Consider the following 22,442-nt stretch of genomic DNA (forward strand, 5'->3'; position numbering starts at 1 on the left):
CATTCATGACTAAGGGATGGACAAAAAAAACCAAACCGTCTCAAAACTAGGAATAAAAGAGAGCTGCCTGTCTCTAAAAGAAGTATTCAGTTAAACAAAATAAAAATAAAAAGGGAACTTCTTCCATCTAATAAAGGGCATCACAAAAACCTTACAACTAACAACATACTTAATCATGAAAGATACGATGTCTTTCCCCTAAGATCAGGAATAAGGCAACGATGTCCATGGTCACCACTTCCATGCAACATTGTATTGAAAATTCTAGCCAGTACAATGAGTCAAAAAAAAAAAAAAAGTTGGGGGCAGCGGGGACAAAAGGCATCCAGATTGTTAAGAAAGATTTAAAACTATCTGTTCACTGATAACATGAGCCTGTGTGTAGAAAACCTTAGGGAACCTATACAGAAAAATGAATAGACTAATAAGAGTTTCAGAAAGACCAAAGGATATAAGATCCATACACAAAAGCCAACCCCACTTCTATATGTAAGCAATGAGTAATCTGAACAGGAAATTAAGAAAATAATTCCATTCAAACTTAAGCACTTGCAAATTTTTGATACTATAAATAACCTAGTTGATGGACATTCATGAATACATAAAGTACTTTCTGTATTTCAGATATCCATATGGATAGATTTCTGGAAATTTATTTGCTTTCACAGTGACAGATACAAAGATACGGGCACTGAATATAAAATGATGGATTCAGAGAACAATGATTGTGTTGTAAAAAGTATGACCAAAAATATAAGGCAATTTTGGGTTCTGCTGCTTAACAGAGTTTCTTCTAAATAAACTCAAAAACAGTGAAGGTCACTCACCTGCACAGCATGAGATAAATCTGACATCAGACACTGACGGAACCTCTCATCACTCCCAATTCCTTGAAGAACAAAGTCAGGCACATAAGATGAGCAGTAGCCACCCAGCAAGGACCTCCCAAAGTTGGCAATGTTGGGCTGAACAGCACTCACTTCGATTAACTTTGACCTGGAAGAAAAATGCCCCCAAAAGACATTTAATTAGTAATAAATATATTTAACCAGTAAAAAAAAAAAAAAAAAAAGTGAATTCTACTTGTCCATATTTAACACTAGTCTGTATTAAAATCAAGTGTAAAATCATCCTTATATAATGGTAACAATCGTAAAAATTAAGAGTAAAATGGTAATAATAGTAAAATCAAGAGTAAAATCATCGTTATTTAAAAACTGGCTCAAGTGCTCTATCAGAAAATAAAATACTCCTTCTTATTCAGAGAAGAAGGTCTGATGAGCAACTGAGTAATGAAGTGAGGATCAATCTTTCCTAAGAGACTTTAAGAGAATTGTACCTTGTGTTTGTAGCACATTCTTAATACAATCAGATTATGAAAACAATCATCTAAAACAAAACAATTAAATGCCTCACAAGTCCAAAGCTGGGTATGTAATGTTTCTCAAGCATGAATATTCTCCTTGCATACTTGACCCAAAGTATACATTCTCTGTTTTCCTCTTAGTCTTGGCCAAATCTATTTCTAACAGCTATTCTAACATCTCAGGTATTAGTGCTCCCTAACTGCCAGGCTCAGCATATGTCCTTTGGGGGGCATAAGTCACTCCTAAATGGCTTGAAACCTTCTAAGCAGTAAGAAATCTTCTACTTATCAACCAGATCCTTTAACTTTTCTTTGAGGTCTTCATAAAACCTTTCCAGGGTGTTTCTGGAGCTTAGCCTTTACTCCTTCTTATGAGTTAAGAGAATATGAAAACAAGAGAGCTATCCAGAACAATGATCTCTTTTATACTAACCTTCAGAGAACAGCTAAAAAAGAGAATGGTACATATTTATATAGGGCCCATTATAGGTGAAAACTTCCTACTTACCCAGGAAAAGGTATCTCATCCTCTTCTGCCCAATCTTCTTGCTCTCCTCCATAATAACTGCTAACTTGTCTAGTCATATCATGACCTGTATCTTCACTTTCACTATCCCCAAGGGCACTGTCTGAACTTTCATTTCTTGGAATGTCCCATTCAGTTCCTACAGCAATTTTTTTATCTGAACTCTCTTTATCCCCATGGGGGACAAGAATGGAGAGTGTATCTCTTTGGTCCTGCTGAGGAAAGCAGGTTTTACATGAATCTTGGGGAACTGTTTCTATACATTTACAAAATTCATTGTTCTGCTTGTTATTTTTTGTACACAATATTTTTGAAAACTCTAACATACAGCAATGGTCTTTACTATCTGTACTTGTTTTAAATGGAACATCATCAATAGTCCTGGTTTCGATTGAATCATCATTAAAATATTCGTCGAATAAGCTCATGCTTTCTGGGTCTGAATGATTCCAACAGGGAAGTTCACAGGGCTCTTCAGAAACCATGTTCTGTGTATCAGACTCTCCAGATTGGTCCTTGGTTGTTTGTTTAGTTTCTTGATGCTGATCAATAGCCCCTCTTTCTTCCTTCAATGGTTTGGTGTGATGTCTGGTAATCTGATCCACCACTGCCTGACTTCGAAGCTCAGTATCTGAATCAGGTGACATAGAATCCCCAATCAGGAAAGTAACCTTTGTCTGGGCAGCCTCACAAGAAAATGAAGCAGGCACAATCTTATCTGGAGGTTTTTTTTCCACAACCATTCCTGTGGATCTCATTGCTTTGCCTGTGTGACTGTCTGAATCCAGCAACTTCTCACTCTGCCATGTTTCCTCTGTTGGCTCTAAGCCTGACTCTGACAATGCACATTTGTCTACTGGAACAGATCCTGTGCAAACAACTGTCTCTAACTTGGCGTCAAAGCAAGTTCTTAATTTATCTCTGTACTGTTTAACATCAACAGCATTTTCTTCTTGGCAGTCAGAAGGAGAAATCATCCGGCACTCATCTGAAATTCCTAGCAGCTCCTTAGAGCTGTTTTGAATATCTTCTCTCTCTTGTTGTGAAATGTTCTCTACATTTTGCCCAAGGAGTGGATGACTGCAATATTTACAGTTACAATTGGGAGTTCTTATTTCTTCTGACTCTTTAAAGAGCAAACTGCTTTTGTTTCTATGCATTGTGACAAGGACATACTCTGATTCTTCTATTTCACCTTTCTCTAAAGTGGTAGTAATTACTGTGCCTGGCATAACGATGGCTTCATCTTCTCCATTTTCTAAAAGATGCGTTTCTTGAAGTTCAGAGCATCTTATAAAATAAGTAAGAAAATAAAGTAGCCTCTGGACCATGTCTTGTCGTTTGCCAACTACCACAGTCCTTGCTAACCGGACGGGAGAGCCAATAGCGCCATACAAGTCTCCTGTAATGGAAAAAATCAGTTATTGGACATGTCCTTTACTGACACAGCTAAGTAAGCTATTTTTAATGATCAGAAACCTACTCTTACTGTATGAGTAATAGTTTAGGTTTTACTCGTTTTTTTTTTTTTTGTTTTTTGTTTTTGAGACAGGGTCTCACACTGTAATCCTGGCTGGAGTGCAGTGGTACAATCATGGTTCACTGCAGCCTCAGCCTCCTAGGCTCAGGTGATCCTGCTACCTCAGCCTCCTGAGTAGCTGGGACTATAAGTGCGTGCCACCATGCCTGGCTAATTTTTTGTATTTTTTTTTTTGTAGAGACAGAGTTTTGCCATGTTTCCTAGGGTGGTCTTGAGCTCCTGGGCTCAAGCAATCCACTGGCCCTGGCCTCCCAAAGTGCTGGGATTACAGGCGTGAGCCACCATGCCTGGCCTCACTCTTAGTTCTTTAACAGATGAGTGACTATTCAAGGGAGGAAGATGAGATGAATAATCTTAACCAGAGAGAAAGGTGAATTTAAGGGTTTTCTGGTTTCCTCTTTAAACAAATGCTATGGTTCAGAAACCTCAAGCAAAGAGTCAGTTCTGAAACTCACATATCCCAAGAATATTCTCTAACACAGGCTCCATGCAGAGCATTTTTACCTGGTTAGAGAAGTACTGCCTGAAGTACTATGTACACAAGGATTCTGTAGCTGTGTCCAATCAAGAAAAGACAAAGCACAATATCCGCTGGCTTGCAAGGAGAGGAAAGGAGTAGTGGTAAAATGGAGCAAAGCTATAGTCGTCACACCACACACTTAACCATTCCTGATTTAAATCATATCTCTGGGGCCGGGCACAGTGGCTCACGCTTGTAATTCCAGCACTCTGAGAGGCCGAGATGGGTGGATCACTTGAGACGAGGAGTTCAAGACCAGCCTGGCCAAGATGGTAAAACCCTGTACCTACTAAAAATACAAAAACTAGCCAGGTGGTGTTGTGGGCACCTGTAGTCCCAGCTACTTGGGAGGCTGAGGCTGGAGAATTACTTGAACCCAGGAGGCAGAGGGTGCACTGAGCCGAGATGACACCACTGCACTCCAGCCTGGGCAACAAGAGCAAGACTCTGTCTCAAAAAAATAAAAAAATAAAAAATAAAAAAATAAAATAAAAAAGTAAGTCATATCTCTGAACTTTAACTGTTGTTCCTCTAGCCAGCACCCCACCCCACCAGCTCCCATGTTTGTAAAAGCCTATTTTCCCCTTCCATTCCCTAGAGGGTTGGGTACTCAGGATAGGCCAGAAAGGGCAGGAAGAGAGACTCATCCTTACTAAAAGGAAAAGAAAGAGCAACAAGTTCAGCCATGCAGTTCATTTTCACTTTTGAATCCATTCTAAACATGACTAGCCATTATGTTAAAAGCAGGGGAGGTGAGGGGGGCAGGACTAGAAATTAGCATTTCTATATTTATGCTATACTTCAAATTAAACCAGTAATTTCAGTGCCAAAACTATGGAGAATAGGGCTGGGCATGGTGGCTTACACATGTAATCCCAGCATTTGGGGAGGTGGAAGCAGGCTGATCACTTGAGCCCGGGAGTTCAAGACCAGCCTGGGCAACATGGCGAAACCCTTGTCTCTACAAAAAAATACAGAAAATTAGCTGGGCGTGGTGGCGCGCACCTGTAATCCCAGCTACCTGAGAGGCTGAGGCGGAAGAATCACCTGAGCCCAGGAAGTTGAGGCTGCAGTGAGCTGTGATCGCACCACCACACTCCAGCCTGTGCAATAGCGTGAGACCCTGTCTCAAGAAAGAAAGAAAGAAAAAGAATACAAAGCCATTAATTTCAACTTAATTCAATTTTTGAAGTTGTCAGTATACACATTTAAAATCCTCTATTTTTACTTTACAAAGCCCTCACACTTTTTAAAGGAACAAATATAGATAGGTCTCAAATAAATATAAGCTATAGATACTATTATGATAAATTTTCTCTTCTGGCTAACACACTGGCTCAAATATCACCATGCCACTGTTCTAAACTACTCCCACAATTCCCACAAATTACCAAGTAAGTTGAAATTGCTTTGGCATGGCAAGTGAATCTTTCATGATTCCCACTTTACTTTTCCAGCTTTATTTTCTTATACTTATCCTCCTTCTTGGCAGTCAGAAGAAGAAATCATCCTTATTCGCACAAAGCCCCAGTTAAACTGGACCACTGAATATGCTCTGCACTTTTAACACCTAGACTACTCTTTACTCATGTGATGTCCTGTCCCTTTCCTCAATATCTCTGCCAGTCCATAGCTTCCCACCTAAGCATCCTCACTTGGACAAAAGTAGGCTCCCCTGTTGAACTCTCACTAAACTTTTCATTTCTCTTATAGTTCCTCCTTGAATTATCATTGTTGTCTGCATATATATTACCTACAGTCTTAGACTGTCGACTTCTTGAGGGCAATTTCCAAATCATTCATCTTTACAGCCTCTGTGCTTTTTAAACAGAGCCTTAGACAGTCAACAAATGATTGTAGAATTAAAAAAGGATTTAAATGTCCCAATTTAAAAAATACTACTAATAATTTGATTTTAAAAAGGTCCATGCAATGGAATACTACTCAGCATTAAAAAGGAATGAACCATTAATACATACAAAATAGGTGAATCTGAATTATATTGAATGAATGAGATCAAACAAAGTATATACTGCATGATTCCATTCATATAAAACTCTAGAAAATGCAAGTAATCTACCATGACAGAAAGTAGGCCAGTGGCTGCCTAGGGATGGTGGAAGAGGAACAGAGAAGTTGGGGAGAAGGAGATGGGGAGGAGGAGGAGGAAGAGATTACAAAAAGGCATAAGGAAACTTTTGGAAGTGATGCAATATGATTACCATTTTGATTGTGGTGATGGTTTCAGAGGCATATATGCGAAACGTATCAAATTGCTTTATTTTTTTTGAGACAGATTCTCGCTCTGTCACCCAGGCTATGGTGCATGATCTCGGCTCATTGCAACCTCTGCCACCAGGTTCAAGGGATTCTCCTGCCTCAGCCTCCTAAGTGGCTGGGATTATAGGCGCCTGCCACCACGCCCAGCTAATTTTTTTTTTTTTGAGACAGAGTCTTGCACTGTTGCCCAGGATGGAGTGCAGTGGCATGATCTCGGCTCACTGCAAGCTCCGCCTCCTGGGTTCACACCATTCTCCTGCCTCAGCCTCTTGAGTAGCTGGCGCCCACCACCACGCCCAGCTAATTTTCTGTACTTCTAGTAGAGATGGGATTTCACCGTGTTAAGCCAGGATGGTCTCGATCTCCTGCCCTCATGATCCGCCTGCCTTGGCCTCCCAAAGTGCTGAGATTACAGGCGTGAGCCACTGTGCCCAGCCACTGTTTTGTATTTTCAGTAGAGGCAGGGTTTCACCATGTTGGCCAGGCTGGTTTCGAACTCCTGACCTCAAGTAATCCACCCACCTCAGCCTCCCAAAGTGCCAGGATTACAGGCATGAGCCACTGCACCTAGCCCAAACTGTGTACTTTAAATATGTGTTGGGCCAGGTGTGGTGGCTCATGCTTGTAATCCCAGCACCTTGGGAGGCCAAGATGAGCAGATCGCTTGAGTCTGGGAGTTTGAGACCAGCCTGGGGGAACATGGCAAAACCCCATCTCTACAATAAATACAAAAACTAGCCTGGTGTGGTGGTACGCGCCTGTAGTCCCAGCTACTTGGGTGACTAAGGTAGGGAGATCATTTGATCCCAGGGAAATTGGAGCTGCAGTGAGCCATGATCGTGCCACTGCACTTCAGCCTGGGCAAAAGAGTGAGACTCCATTAAAAAAATGCATTTACTGTATGTCAATTATAACTCAATAAAATGGAAGGGAATGGGGGAGGGAACAAGGGAGAAAGCCAGTAGGGATGGAGGTTGGTTATATGAATTGATAAGCCATATGACAATCCACCTGGCAAGCTCAATCACAGAGCAACCTAAGGAGAGTTACTACCCAGTCACCAAAATGTTCTCATCTTACTCTTCCCCCATCATCTAAAAGCAACAGAGTAGGAGCAGAGGTAATTAGCAGCTACATTTACGAGACACAGTCTCAACCATTTTACATGTATTATCTCATTTAATTTTTACAACTTTTAAAGTATGTATCATCTATTATTATTCCTACTTTATGAATAAGGAAACTGTGATTCAAATGTGGTGTGCCTGACTCCACAGCCTGTGTCTTTAGCACCCTGGTACAATCCCTCCCTATTGCCTATGAACTTATCAACCATCTACTCTCCCCTCTGTTCCCCGACTTGTTTAGTGGTGCTTAACACTGAGGGAAACATTTTCCAAAATGACTCAGCAAGTGAACAAAAGTGGATCAACAGAAACCTCAGTGAACTGCTTCACTCCTAACCAGATTGATTTTAGGTATCACAGGTGACTGTTGATTTATTCTTTCTTGCAAAGTACCTAACACAAAGTACGAAATCATAAAACATCCTGAAGATCTGAAGTTACTAGTAAACCAGCTATCAGCCTGCTCCTCTTGCTCTACCTGCAGTTCTTCATCTATAAGGAATGATTTCAGGTCTAAGACGAGGATAAGACAAATTGGCAGACATGAAAGGACAAGCAAAGCAGAGATGCTTTAGAATGCAGGAGGTAAAAGCATTTTATTTATTTTTGGTTTTGCTATAAAATAATTACAGATAGCTACAAAAAAGTCTAATACATAGTGTAACAGTTGTCAGACTACATACCCAGTTGTGCCCAAAGTGGGTTATATGGATGAGTCTTTGCCAACATGTCCACACTCTGAGAGGAATGCTTTTCTAAAAATATTTTTATAGGTGGTTGTCCATTTGGCATGACTGTTGGAACCCAGGCAAGATGATTGGTCAGAACTGCAGTAATGAGAGCTGGCAAGAATCTGAAAACAAAATACATCTGATCAGATTCCAATCAGTCTTCATGAAACCTTAGGTAAAATGTAGTGAAAAAGTAAGCAAGGAGAGTATATATGCTCATGTGGCCAAATGGCACCAAAAAAAGGAGAAGAGAGAGGAAAGGATGAGTATATAACACCAAGATTAAAATGAAAGTTAATAGTTTCTGGTTGAGGAGGAGTTAAAAACTACTTGAAATAAAGATAACACATTCATAAGAGCTATTGCAGATCGTAAGTACAAAACAGAAATGCCATTTTACTTCAAAAATTATGGATTAATTTCAGTGTTTAATCACACAATTAATTACTGAATCAACCAGCAGGTCCTTACATTTCCAAATTACTGAATGGGAAAACGAGGCAAAGTATTAAGCAAACTCTGTCTATCATCAAAGAGAATAAAAACAACTGAATTATTCATCTGGATTCCAAAGACTTGAATAGTTAAAATAATACAATACGATAAAACATCACATTGAAAATGCATCATTAGAATCCTACCATTTCCTTATATGTTTTTTTTGTTTGTTTGTTTGTTTGAGACGGAGTCTTGCTCTGTCACCCAGGCTACAGTGCAGTGGCGCAATCTCCACTTACTGCAAGCTGTGCCTCCTGGATTCACGCCATTCTCCCGTCTCAGCCTCCCAAGTAGCTGGGACTACAGGCACCCGCCACCATGCCCGGCTAATTTTGTTTTTGTATTTTTAGTAGAGACAGGGTTTCACCGTGTTAGCCAGGATGGTCTCGATCTCCTGACCTCGTGATCCACCCACCTCAGCCTCCCAAAGTGCTGGGGTTACAGGTGTGAGCCATCACGCCTGGCCATCCTTAAATGTTTTCTACCTCTTTTCTATGAAATAAAACTATAAATGGATACAATTCACAAAAAAATGGGCAGCCTCAGATAATTCTACAATATGTCAGGAATTTTAATTACATAATTACAGACATTTTCACTGCTTTTCATTCATAAGGTTCTGTAATACTCTTCCATACCCTATCATTTAATTATTTTTTAGAATTCTGATTATTAATTTTGATTAATAATATAAAATAATTCCAAAGATAATGGATGATTCTTCCACATCTGTAATTGAGTTTGATTACAATATAGATATCTAGTTATAATAAATAAATTCATACTGATTTTTGGAAGCATTTTCCATTAGAAAGGTGAACTCCTTCATGAAACGATAGCAAAGGTGGTTCTTTTCTGGAGTCCCCGACATCATTGTAAGCCAGACAGGTTCTCCAATTCGTGGCATCGTGTAAAGATTACAAATTGTTGTTCTAAAAAGAGGAAGACACATTATGAAATGTATAGTTCCAAGAGTTACATACTCTTAAAATAATTTTAAGTTTATATTGCCAGCTTGGTCCTTACATCTAGATTATTAAAGCTTTTGAGGAAAGACAATGGACCAAGTCCTTCTTTCCTTGTCAACAACACAGTACCATGGGAAATGTTCTCAAAATATGTTGGTTCTGGTGTTGGCTCTCCCCACCAGTGACTGTGTGCCCTAGAGTAAATTATTTCCCTACTTTAAGCATTTGTTTCCCATACCTGTAAAATGAAAGGATACGATGATAATTTCTAAAGCCCATTCCAGCTCCACATTTCTACGGGGTATGCTGTACTTAAATATACCGCAAATAATCAACTACATGTACAAAAAGAAAATATTCTAAATGAGGTAACAGCTTATCCATCTACCCACTCAAAACAACAGTTTATCTGCATCATTTTGTTGCCTATGCTAAGACTCTAGTAACATTCTTAAGGACAGTGAGAACAGTATACATACATGCTACATTTTATGACTCTCTCAACCTTCTACAGTGTTTCCTTGAATCAACACAAAAAAAGATTATCACACAATTAGCACAGTGCTTTCTTAGCTGTCTCTTGGACTAATTTAGACAATAGCTAGTCCTGTGACTTGTACTTTCTCCTGAAGGCTTCAAAGCATACTTTCAAGATGTTAATTATTTTCTTTTTACATCATTATCTATTTAACAAAGCCCTATACATTTACTAGACTAAGCAACTCCTGCAAAGCCTGAGGCTTAAGAAACTAGTCAATCCTGCAGAACTACAGAATGGTGTCCTACTTTCTACTTTTTAAAACAATGCTGTCTAATAGAACCTGGCAATGATGGAAACCTGCACTGTCTGAAATGGTAGCCACTAGCCGTATGTGGTTACTGAACACATGACATGTGACCAGTATGACTAAGGAAGGGAATTTATCTTAATTAAGTTAAATAGCCACATGTGGCTGACGGCTGAGATTTTATTGTGCAATACTGCTCTAGAAAGTTCTCTGAGATTTCCATAAATTCTAATACCAACCTCAGTATCACTGTCTAACACCTAGGAGCCAAAAAAGAGAAGAATTATCTTGCCTCTACAAATTTTGTTGAATTTGAAACAATATAAACATGATGTATTACAATGGATAGAAACAATAAGAACAGGTCACTTTAATGAGCTCTCTGTAGAACATATAATCATTGCTAAGAATTTTAAAATAAACAAAAAGTTATTTTATAGAGCAAATATGACTAGAATACAAACTAGGCATATATGAAAATGTTTGTTTTTAAAGCTTATTACAGGTGTCCAGATACGATGGAAAATTGAAGACAAATGTTTATCCTCTCTTCAGTTTCTGAGGCCCCAAATGAACACCACCTAAAGATTTGAAAACAGATAAACTAGTGCAACAAATAGAATTAGAGAAGAACCAGCTGGGTGTGGTGGCTCACACCTGTAATCCCAGCTCTTTGGGAGACTGGGGCAGGAGGACTGCTTAAGCCCAGAGTTCAAAACCAGCCTGGGGAACACAGTGAGACCCTGTCTCTATTATTTAAAAAATAAATTAATTAATTTTTTAAAAATTGCCAAGGAACTATTACTGAAAATTAAAATTAGAGATTTCATGAAATTCTGGAATACAAACATACGGTGGAATTGTGATTGAAGTAGCAGAGTAGAGAAAGTTATAAGGTCATAGTATCACAGAGGGAGACATATACAAAGGGGAGCTAATTTGCCCCACTAAAGCAAGAAGAGGCTCAAGACTCACAAATTTTGGGGAAAGTCATGACAGGAGTTACGATACAGTACTGAAAATTGGGAGACTAATTTAAAGTCCATAAATGGTTGGCAGCTCCCTACCTCCTCTCCACTTCCCCAGAAAATGACTACAGATAGGAGAGAGCAGATATAGCAGTTGAATGGCCCAGAGGAATGACCTTTTCCAAACTCTTCCTGGCATTTGTATCTTTCAGAGTATATAATCAGATATAGAGTATATCTTGTAGTGTTAAATCTTCATGGGATTGTGGGGGGCGGTGGTATGGAAGGAGCAGAGATTAGGGGAAAAATATCTAAATATGCTTCTTTAGGTAATGATAATAAAAAAAGGTTGAAAAACACTGCCCTGAAGTGAAGGTCTCCAGTCAAAAGCCTGATTATGCACAGAATTCCTAACCTACAGTTTGTTACCTCATTCTCAACTACAGAGCGCAACCAAAAACACTGATATTTAGAGAAAGCCTCCAAGCAGAGAAAAAGACAAGAACAGAAACACACACACATACTCACCCATATAAAATGACTCCAGAGGAAAACAGAAATAATGCAAACAATGGAAGAAAACTTTTAAACAAAACTCTAATGTACATTAAAATTAAAGAATATGGTAGAGAATCTAATTTTCAAAGAAAAGGATTATCCAAAAATAAGAAAGCATCAAAGATTTGTTGAAATGAAAAAAAGCATAGAAGGGATAGAAAAACAAAACATTCACAAAAAGAGAAGGAAAATATGAAAAAAAAGGAACACAGAACAATCCAGGAGTGCCAATTTCTAAAAAAAAAAAAAAAAAAGGATTCCAGAGACAAAACAGAATAAATTGTAAAAGAAAGCAGAAAAATTACCGGAGCCGAAGAACATGATGGTGCTATAACAATACTGAGACCATAAAGGACCAAGAAACAGGCATAAACCCATATATCATGGCAGAAAATAAATATGATCTAAAACTGATAAATGAGGAAATAGCAACATTTCGTATACTTTTTAATAATATGGAAGTAAATAACAAGAAATAATAGTTAAAAAGAGAATGTGTCTGGGAAGAATGGGGTGAGTAGGATAGGATTCATTTATTTTTAATTATTGGACCTTTCAGAAATTTTTGTTTCTTAATCATGTGCATATACTTTTTGATTAAAAGAAACAATGTATAAATAAATAAATAAATAAATATGCTGATCATTTAAGACTTTTTCATGAGTTTCTTCAGCATATTACCGTCTACTATAAGTCCATGTGTCATTGCACAGAGCCAGATCACAAACACTGGTATTAGTGGTCCAATGAGAGCCTTTGCTTTAGTATTTAATATTATATTTGTTTAAAAGTATTATATATGCTATGGCCTCAGAGTGTTATCAAGTATAAAGAAGGCAAAGAAATTAATTACGCAACAGTGCTTCTCACTATATACAACTCTATGTTGTTGTCATTAACAATCCAGAAGTAATGGCCAGGTGCGGTGGCTCACATCTATAATCCCAGCACTTTGGGAGGTCTAGGTGGGCGGATCACCTGAGGTTGAGAGTTCAAGACCAGCCTGGCCAACATGGCAAAACCCCGTCTACTAAAAATACAAAAATTAGCTGGGTGTGGTGGTGAGTGCCTGTAATTCCAGCTACTTGGGAGGCTGAGGCACAAGAATCACTTGAACCTGGGAGGCAGGGGTCACAGTGAGCTGAGATTGCACCACTTCATTTCAGCCTGGGCGGTAGAGCAAGACTCCGTCTCAAAAAAAAAAAAAAAATCTAGAAGTAATGGTTTATTCTAGAAATCATTTCTTTCTTCTCCACTAATAATTGTGCCCTATCATTCAATGGTAAGAAAAGCAAATACTTTCAGTAATCTGTCCCCTTATTTTTCCCAGTCTGTCCCCTTATTTTTCCCAGTGCCCGGACAATGAAAGACTCTTTTGGTTGGGAGGAAACTGTAGGCATGATTTAGTTTTCTTTGATATGCCTAGGGTCTATATAAAAATCTAAAGACTTCGTCTTTGTTAGGCAGCAATGTTAACTAAACATGCTTCCTGCTTCTCTAGCTTTCATGTTTTCTGTACACATGTAAATAATTTCCTTCCTCTTCTCAACTGCCCAAAATTTACTAATCACTTGATCTCAAATAATCATTTAAAGATTATGTCATTGTTAATTTTAAATAATCCCTTAATTTAAGAAGTACATTTATCTCTTGGTGTCTTCAGGGGATTGGTTCCAGAATTCCCATGGTTACCAAAATCTGTGGATGCTCAAATCCCTTATGAAATGGCATACTATTTGCATGTAACCCATGCACATCCTCCTGTATACTTAAAACCACCTCACTTTGGGAGGCCGAGGCAGGCAGATCACGAGGTCAGGAGATTGAGACCATCCTGGCTAACACGGAGAAACCCTGTCGCTACTAAAAATACAAAAAAAAAAATTAGCCAGGCGTGGTGGGGGGCGCCTGCAGTCCCAGCTACTCGGAAGGCTGAGGCAGGAGAATGGTGTGAACCCGGGAGGCAGAGCTTGCAGTGAGCCGAGACTGCGCCACTGCACTCCAGCCTGGGTGACAGAGCAAGACTCCGTCTCAAAAAAAAAAAAAAAAAAAAAAAATACCATCTCTAGAGTACTTATAATACCAAATGCAGTGTAAATACTATGTTAATAATTGTTATACCGCATTGGTTTTTTAATGTGTATTTTTTTAATTGCAGTTAATTTTTATTGGTTTTTCTTTTTCAAATATTTTGATCCGAGGTTGGCTGATTTGCAGATGTGGAACCCACAAATATAAAGGGCTGACTGCAGAGTCTATTCTCATTATTTGAGGTAGTTATTTTCTATAAAGCCCACTCAAGCACTGAATTAGCAACACTGAACCACTGCCCCTAAGGAAAATAAACAGGTTCCTATGAGCCTCTGGTCACATTTTCATCAAACCCTCAATACATAACCTTGATGTGCCTCTCTGTTTAAGGATATCTTATTTGATGCTGTTGATTCATTAATATTAAACTCATGGCTGACAGCACCATAAATAATGTCTGAAGGAAGCTTATCTAACACATGTATTTTTTCTGTAAGGTACATCACAATCTTCTTACACTGAATATTAGACAGCATTTCAGCACTACATTTGGAAGCCATTTTTAACAGCAAAGTCACTAACAAAAAGCACAAAAATGCAAAAAAATTGGCACTAAATAAATGTCAAAAAAGTATATTTGTTAACAGTATGAGAATTAAAACAAGAAGGCAAAGCATTAGACCTTGCTTGATCTAAACTAGGAACATATGCGTCAGGCAACTCACATTTTTCATTGCTTTGCACATGTAAACAAATTACTGCAAAAGCACTGCAATTATATTTTGGGGTTACAAATAAATGTTAGCAAGTGGGTGAATTCTAAAATACAAAATCCACAAATGGTGAATATCAATTGTATATGTGAAAGTACTTATATAGGTAGACCTCTTATTGAAAATTATAAAATATTGTAAGAATATTTAATATCCCTTTCATATTTGCACAGCAACTGAAGCAAAATAATCAAACAATACAAATGGAAAGGCACATAATAGTGACATATACTTTTACAGATTTTATAACTCGCATGCTGTAAATTCCAGGCAATCTTGAAATTCTAAGTCTAGGCCATTTGTACTATATAATACCATAGCAATTGACTCACAAGTATTTAATTAAAATTTTGAAAAATAAAAAAGTCTTTTAAAATCTAAGAGCAAGATCAGTATCCTGTTTGGAAGGAGTCTTATGACAATATTTACTGTTCTGGTGACTTCAGCTGGATCTATAATGACAGTGTTTCCTCAGAGCCCAAGCAGAAACTTTTGGCCTTTGCCACAAAGCTTGTGACTGCAGAAAAGAATTTGTCAATCCAATAGTATAATTAACTGCAAGTTCAAGGGCAAAGATTCACTGCCTTATACTAATGCAATATGTGATACTCAGAAAGAATCCTGAAGGATTCTTTCAAGCAAATAAGCAAAAAGAACTATTGAAAACATATAATGTACCCACAAAATTTTAAATGTCTTGATTTCAATAAATAAAATAAAATGTCTGGATTTCAATAAAATGTATTAATAATAATTCTGGTGTAAACAAAGTAAACTAAAACAACTTAAACCAGACAAGGCACGGTGGCTCATGCCTGTAATCCCAGTACTGTGGGTGGTTGAGGCAAGAGGATCCCTTGAGGACAAGAGTTCAAGATTAGCCTGGACAACATAGTAACCCCATTATACAACATATTTAAAAAATATTTTAAAATACCAAGGTTCCAGTGAGCTATCCTCTGCCACTGCACTCCTGCCTAGGAGTGTTTTGAAACCCTCTCTCAAAAACAAAAACAATTTAAACCACAAAAAATAAAAAATTACAAATGAAACACCTGATTATTCATTGCACATTTCTTTTATATTACTGGCATAATATCTACTTCAGGGGAAGCAAAACCCTTAAGAATCTTTTTTTTTTTTTTTTTTTTTGAGATGGAGTCTTGCTCTGTTGCCCAGGCTGGAGTGTAGTGGCACAATCTCAGCTCACTGCAACCTCCGCCTCCGAGGCTCCCAGGTTCAAGCAATTCTCCTGCCTCAGCCTCCTCAGTAGCTGGGGCTACAGGCAGCCGCCACTATCCAGCTAATTTTTGTATTTTTAGTAGAGACGGGTTTCACCATGCTGGCCAAGGTGATCTCAAACTCCTGACCTCAGATGTTCCACCCTCCTCAGCCTATCAAAGTGCTGGGATTACAGGCGTGAGCCACTGCACCTGGCTCCTTAAGAATCTTTGAGTAAGCTTTCAAGCAATCCTGCCTCACTCCAGTTAAAAAAAAAAAAATTCCAACTGTAGATTAAATTTAGAAAATACAAGGCTATAACTTTTCATAGTTCTCAAATACTACTTATATTCATAAGAGGCCTATTTTATAGGTAGAGAAACCACTCTAGTTGTGTGTGTGTGTGTTTGAATTGTGGTTAAGTTCAATCTTTCAGCTATGTAAAGAGCACAGGCACTGGTGGCACATGCACTGGGCTACAAGGGAATGTATACAGAGTAAAGCTGTCATAAATCATTAGGGATAATAAATAACCAATTTTACCCAATTGATAGTATTTTAGCTTATCAGGATATTAGGTTCAAAATGTCCCGATTTCAATAAAACACACAGACACCTTCGTTTGCATATATAATCACTCTGAAGAATCAGAAATTGCTCTTTATTTCAATACAAAACTGCTCTCAAATGCTGACTCTGACATCCCTGCTAAGAGTTGAACAGCAATTGTGTAAGACAAGGCTTATAGTTCCATTACAGTAGTGCAGAAGAAAGACACAATTTGGTAATTTTTCTCCTTGAAAAGAGTTTTGTCCTTTTTTTAAAGAGATGTGGTCTCACTTTGTCACCCAGGCTGAAGTGCAGTGGCACAATCATAACTCACTGCAACCTTGACTACCTAGGCTCAACCAATCCTGCCAAGCTTCAGCCTCCTAAGTAGCTGGGACTACAGGTGCACGCCACTTGAGCCTGGCTACTTCGAAAATTTTTACTTTAGAGATGAGGTCTTTTATTTATTTTAAATTTTGTGGGTACACTGTAAGTGTAATATAAATTATGGGGTACAATGTATAATAATCATATCAGGATAAATGGGGTATCCACCATCTTAAGAATATATCCTTTGTTACCAACAATCCAATCATACTCTTTCAGTTACTTTAAAATGTACAACTAAATTATTATTGACTATAGTCACCCTGTTGTGCTATCAACAGACACAGGGTCTTGCTTTTTTTGCCCAGGCTGGTCTCAAAACTCTAAGCAATCCTCTCACCGTGGCCTCCCAAAGTGCTGCGATTACAGGCATGCGCCACCAAGCTTGGCCCCTGAATAAAGTTTAAGCTAGTTATTACCAAAAGAGTTTGTGAAATGTAGATGCTAGCCCCATACCTACTAAACAAACTCTAAGAGTTTGGGAAACAGTTTTCATTATACTTCTCTAGTGACAGCAGTATCTGAATGGTTTTTTTTTTCTTTCTCAAAAAAAAAAAAAAAAAAAAAAAGCATAGGTTTATGATGTAATTTAAATTCCAAAGAAAAGTCTAGATCAATTTAGGTTGTGGTTTGTTTGGCTTTTTTTTTTTTTTTCCTTTGAGACAAGGTCTTGCTCTGTCATGCAAGCTAGAGTGCAATGGCACAATCTCGGCTCACTGCAACCTCTGAATCCCAGGTTCAACTGATCCTCCTGCCTCAGCCTCCCCAGTAGCTAGGATTACAGGCATGCACCACCAATCCTGGCTAATTTTTGTATTGTTTGTAGAGACAGAGTTTCACCATGTTGCCCAGGCTGGTCTTGAACTCCTGGACTCAAATGATCCACCTACCTTGGCCTCACAAAGTGCTGGGATTACAGGCATGAGCTACTATACCTGGCCCAATTTCAGTTTTTAACTCAACAAAGTTTTTTTTTTTTTTTTTTGAGACGGAGTCTCGCTCTGTCGCCCAGGCTGGAGAGTGCAGTGGCGCGATCTCGGCTCACTGCAAGCTCCGCCTCCCGGGTTCACGCCATTCTCCTGCCTCAGCCTCCCGAGTAGCTGGGACTACAGGCGCCCGCTACCACGCCCGGCTAATTTTTTGTATTTTTAGTAGAGACGGGGTTTCACCGTGTTAGCCAGGATGGTCTCGATCTCCTGACCTCGTGATCCGCCCGCCTCGGCCTCCCAAAGCTCAACAAAGTTTTAAATCTTACTTCAGTTCAATGTATTCTTACATTAAAATATTGATTTAAAAATATGTGAACTTCCAATTTCAGCTTTGACCTGCAAAGAGCTTGGAAGTCATTATTCTTGTTCTCAGAACAAGGGAAAAACTGAAGGAACTGAAAAATCAATGACTTTTCTTAGTTACGTCACCAAACTGCGGACAGAGGGAAAACCATCACTCTGAAAACTGAAAAAATGGGTAAATACAGAGAATGACAACTGAGATCAAGTTACCTGAAGCAGAAGCCTTTGGAGCCAATAACCAGCAGGAACACTTAAATAGTAATTGACTAACTGCTGAAGAATGAGTGTGAATTCCTCTCAGTGACAAAAACTCCTAGGGACCTAGTCTTAGGGAGACCTCCCCACTTTCATGGGATACTATCATATTTTCATGGTGAAAATCAGAGAAACATTTGGCTATGGTTCGGACAGAGGTAGTGACAAAGTAACAGTTTTGAAATATTCCTAGAACATTCTCCAAAACAAAGGTCTGCTCTCCAAATAAAACTATTTTACCAGAGCCTTATCTGACTTGAGAGAGAAGCAGCCTTCCTCGCTGGCCTCTGGAAAGAAAAATAGGAGGCAGGGAGAGGGGATGGCTAAGAAATACTTCCAAAGGTCACATCCCAGAAATTCAGACTAAAAAAAAAAAAAATCAGATTTAATTTTAAGATTACAGAACATTTCCCCTTCCTCTCTCCAACACCTTACTTCCATATCAACATAGCTCCAGTGTAACAAATGCAGATTACAACTAAAAGAGCTGCAGGACACAGAATCTATTCAAAGAAGTAGTTCTTGGGGAAAACCAAAGAAAGAGGAGTTTAAAATTTAAAAAAAAGGAAACTATGGGAAAGTGAGGCTTCTGGCACCTACAACTAACATTACAGCAAACATTAAACACATCTAAGGCTCCTAGCTAGGTTAATATAAAACTTCATACTAAAATCTTATTAAAGTCAGTTCCTATATCCTAATACATCATATATAGCTATCAATGAAAAATTAGAAAGCAACAAAAACTAGTCTGAACAAAGAAAGCATCAGAATCAAACTCAAATTTGGCAAAGATTTTAGAATTATCAGAATGGGAATTGAAAATTATGATAAATATGTTTATTTTATATAATATATATGATTATTATTGCTCTGATGTTTAAAATAGACAACATGCAAGACCAAATAATGCAACAGAGAGATGGAAAGTCATTTAAAAAATCAAAACGAAATGCTAGCAATTAAAAAAAAAAAAGGAGCAGGAATGAAGAATGCTTTTGATGGGCACATCAGCAGACTGGACATGACCAAGGAAAGAATCAATGAACTTGAAGGTATGTCAATAAAAATTCCGAAACTGAAAAGCCAAGAGAATAAAGGATAAAAAATAATATCCAGGAGCTGTGGTACAATTACAAAAGTATACATGTAATAAATACAAAATGGAGAAGTAAAATATATGAATAATAGCTTCGAATTAAAAAAAAATTAGTAACAGACAACAAACCATAGACGCAGGAGGCTCACAGAACACCAAGCAGGATAAATACCAACAAATCTACTCCTATATATATCATACTGAAACTGCAGAAAACCAAAGACAAAATCTTAATGGAAGTAAGAAGGACAAAAACAACCTTACCTATAGAAGAGTAAGAACTGCATTAGAGTTCTTGTTAGAAACTATGCAAAAAAAAAAGAGACTGGAGAAAAATGGTTAAAACATTGAAAGAAAAACAATAACCTAGAATTCTGTATCCAGCAAAATAATTCAAAAGGAAAAGAGAAAGACTTCCTCAGACCAAAACTGACAGATTTGATGGCAGAAAAAAATGACATTTAATATATGTTGAAAGATATTTTTCAGAGAAAAGAAAACAGGTTAGAAATGCAAATCTACATAAAAAGAGTATCCGAAAAGTAATAAATGTAAAATAAAGTCTTTCATTTTCCTTATTCTAAATTGACCTAATAGAAAAATAATTGTTTAGGGTAATAAAAATGACAATATATTGAATGATCATAGCTAATGGAAAATTAAATTGAATGACAGCAATGTTATAAGGGATGTGATGTGAGGGAGAAATTGGAATATTTTGTTATGAAGTCTGTGCACTCCCTGTGAAGCAGTACATGGTTATTTGAAAGTTGTAAATGTGTATTGCCAACTATAGGACAAACACTAAAAAGTGAAGTTTTTAAGAAATATAAATGACATGCTAAAAGAGGAGAGAAAAATGGAAGCGTTTAACTGCTTAAAACCAGAGAAGACATAAAAAGAGGAGGATAAAAACATAAAGTGAAATAAATAGAAAACTGTTACAAATATGATAGATATTAATCCAACTATATCAATTATCACTTCAAATGTGAGTGGTCTTAATACACCAGTTAAAAGGCAGAGAACCAACTTTATGTTGTCTACAAGAAACCCATTTTAAATATAAAGTCAGAGATAGATTAAAAGTTAAGGTATAGAAGCCGGGTGCAGTGGCTCACGCCTGTAATCCTAGCACTTTGGGAGGCCGAGGAGGGTGGATCACGAGGTCAGGAGATCGAGACCATCCTGGCTAACACGGTGAAACCCCATCTCTACTAAAAATACAAAAAAAAATTAGCCGGGCATGGTGGCGGGTGCCTGGAGTCCCAGCTACTCAGGAGGCTGAGGCAGGAGAATGGTGTGAACCCAGGAGGCGGAGCTTGCAGTGAGCCAAGATCACGCCACTGCACTCCAGCCTGGGTGACAGAGCGAGACTCCATCTCAAAAATAAAATAAAATAAAATAAAATAAAATAAAATAAAATAAAATAAAATAAAAGTTAAGGTATAGAAAAAGATATACTACATTAACACTAATCAAAAGAAAGCTGGAATAACCGATAAGGTTAGGCTTTGTGTCCCTACCCAAATCTCATCTTGAATTGTAAGCCCATAATCCCCATAATCCCCACATGTCAAGGGATCAAGACCATGTGGAGGTATTTGAATCACGGAGGCGGTTTCCCCTATGCTGTTCTTGTGATAGTGACTGAGTTCTCATCAGATCTGATGGTTTTATAAGGAGCTCTTCTTTCCCCTTCGCTCGGCACTCTTCCTTCCTGCTGCCTTGTGAAGAAGGTGCCTTGCTTCCTCTTCACACTCCGCCATAATTACGAGTTTCCTGAGGCCTCCACAGCCATGCTGAACTGTGAGTCAACTAAACCTCTTCCCATTATAAATTACCCAGTCTTGGGCAGTTCTTTATAGCAGTACGAAAATGGACTAATAGCCGTGTTAACTTCAGACAAAGCAGAGGTCAGAACAGTGAAAATTATCAGAGATAAAGAGGGGCACTTCATAATGATAAGGAGCTAATTTTCCAAGAAGACATAATTATCCTTAATGAATTTGCAGTTAACAAAAAAGCATCAAAGTATGTGAGGCAAAAACAGAGCTGCAAGAAGAAATAAATCCATTATTTTCCTTAGAAACTTCAACACTCCTCTATCAGTAAATGATGTATCCATCAGGCGGAAAATTAGTAAGGATATAATAGAGCTGAACAGTACCATCAGTCAACTGAATCTAATTAACATTTACACAATACCTCATCCAAAAACAGGAGAATACACAATCTTCCCATGCTGACAGGGAACATTTGCCAAAATGGACCACATTCTAGGCCATAAGACACACCTTAGCAAATTTAAAATAATAGAAATCATACAATGTATGTTCTCAAATCACAAACTAGAAATCAGTAAGAAAAAGATAACTGGAAAATCCCCAAATACTTGGAGATTGAAAACATGCATCTAAATAACACATAGGTCAAAGAAGACATCTTGAAAGAAATTTTAAAATATTTTGAACTAAATGTGAATTCAACTTATCAATACTTGTGAATGCAGCAAAAGGAGTGCTTAAAGGGAAATTAATAGTATTGAATACATATATTAGAAAAGAAGATCTAAAATCAACGATCTAAGCTTTAATCTTAGGAAACTAGACAAACAGCAACATAAAACTAAAGCATTCAAGAGATAAGGAATAGTAAAATCTAGAGCAGAAATTATTGTAATTGAACAGAAAATAGAGAATATCAACAAAGCCAAACGCTGGTTCTCTGAAAAGATCAGTAAAATTGTTAAGCCTTTATCAGGAAACCAAGAAAAACACAAAAAGACACAAATTCTAAATAACAGAAACAAAAGAGGGGTATCACTATAGATACTATGAACGTTAAAAGGATAATTAAGGAATTATATGAACAAGTCTATGCCCACAAATTTAGATGAAATGCATCAATTTTTTGAAAAACACACACTGCCAAAACTCACATAAGGAGAAACAGATTAACTTGA

General features: G+C 37.8%; 1 protein-coding gene across 7 annotated transcripts in view; it reads right to left on the reverse strand.

The window, feature by feature from the left end:
• Positions 1-22,442, reverse strand: part of FNIP1 (folliculin interacting protein 1) — a 149,147-nt gene that overhangs the window by 22,444 nt on the left and 104,261 nt on the right. For all 7 annotated transcript variants that reach the window (XM_003339105.5, XM_003339104.5, XM_016953734.4 and 4 more), the window contains 4 exons: positions 9,374-9,520; positions 8,043-8,212; positions 1,875-3,294; positions 828-996 (listed from right to left, as the gene is read on the reverse strand). In XM_003339105.5, coding sequence (XP_003339153.1) covers positions 828-996; positions 1,875-3,294; positions 8,043-8,212; positions 9,374-9,520 — 1,906 coding nt within the window. The remainder of the gene's footprint in view (positions 1-827; positions 997-1,874; positions 3,295-8,042; positions 8,213-9,373; positions 9,521-22,442) is intronic.

This window comes from Pan troglodytes, chromosome 4, assembly GCF_028858775.2.
Source record: "Pan troglodytes isolate AG18354 chromosome 4, NHGRI_mPanTro3-v2.0_pri, whole genome shotgun sequence".
In the NCBI taxonomy this organism is placed as follows: domain Eukaryota; kingdom Metazoa; phylum Chordata; class Mammalia; order Primates; family Hominidae; genus Pan; species Pan troglodytes.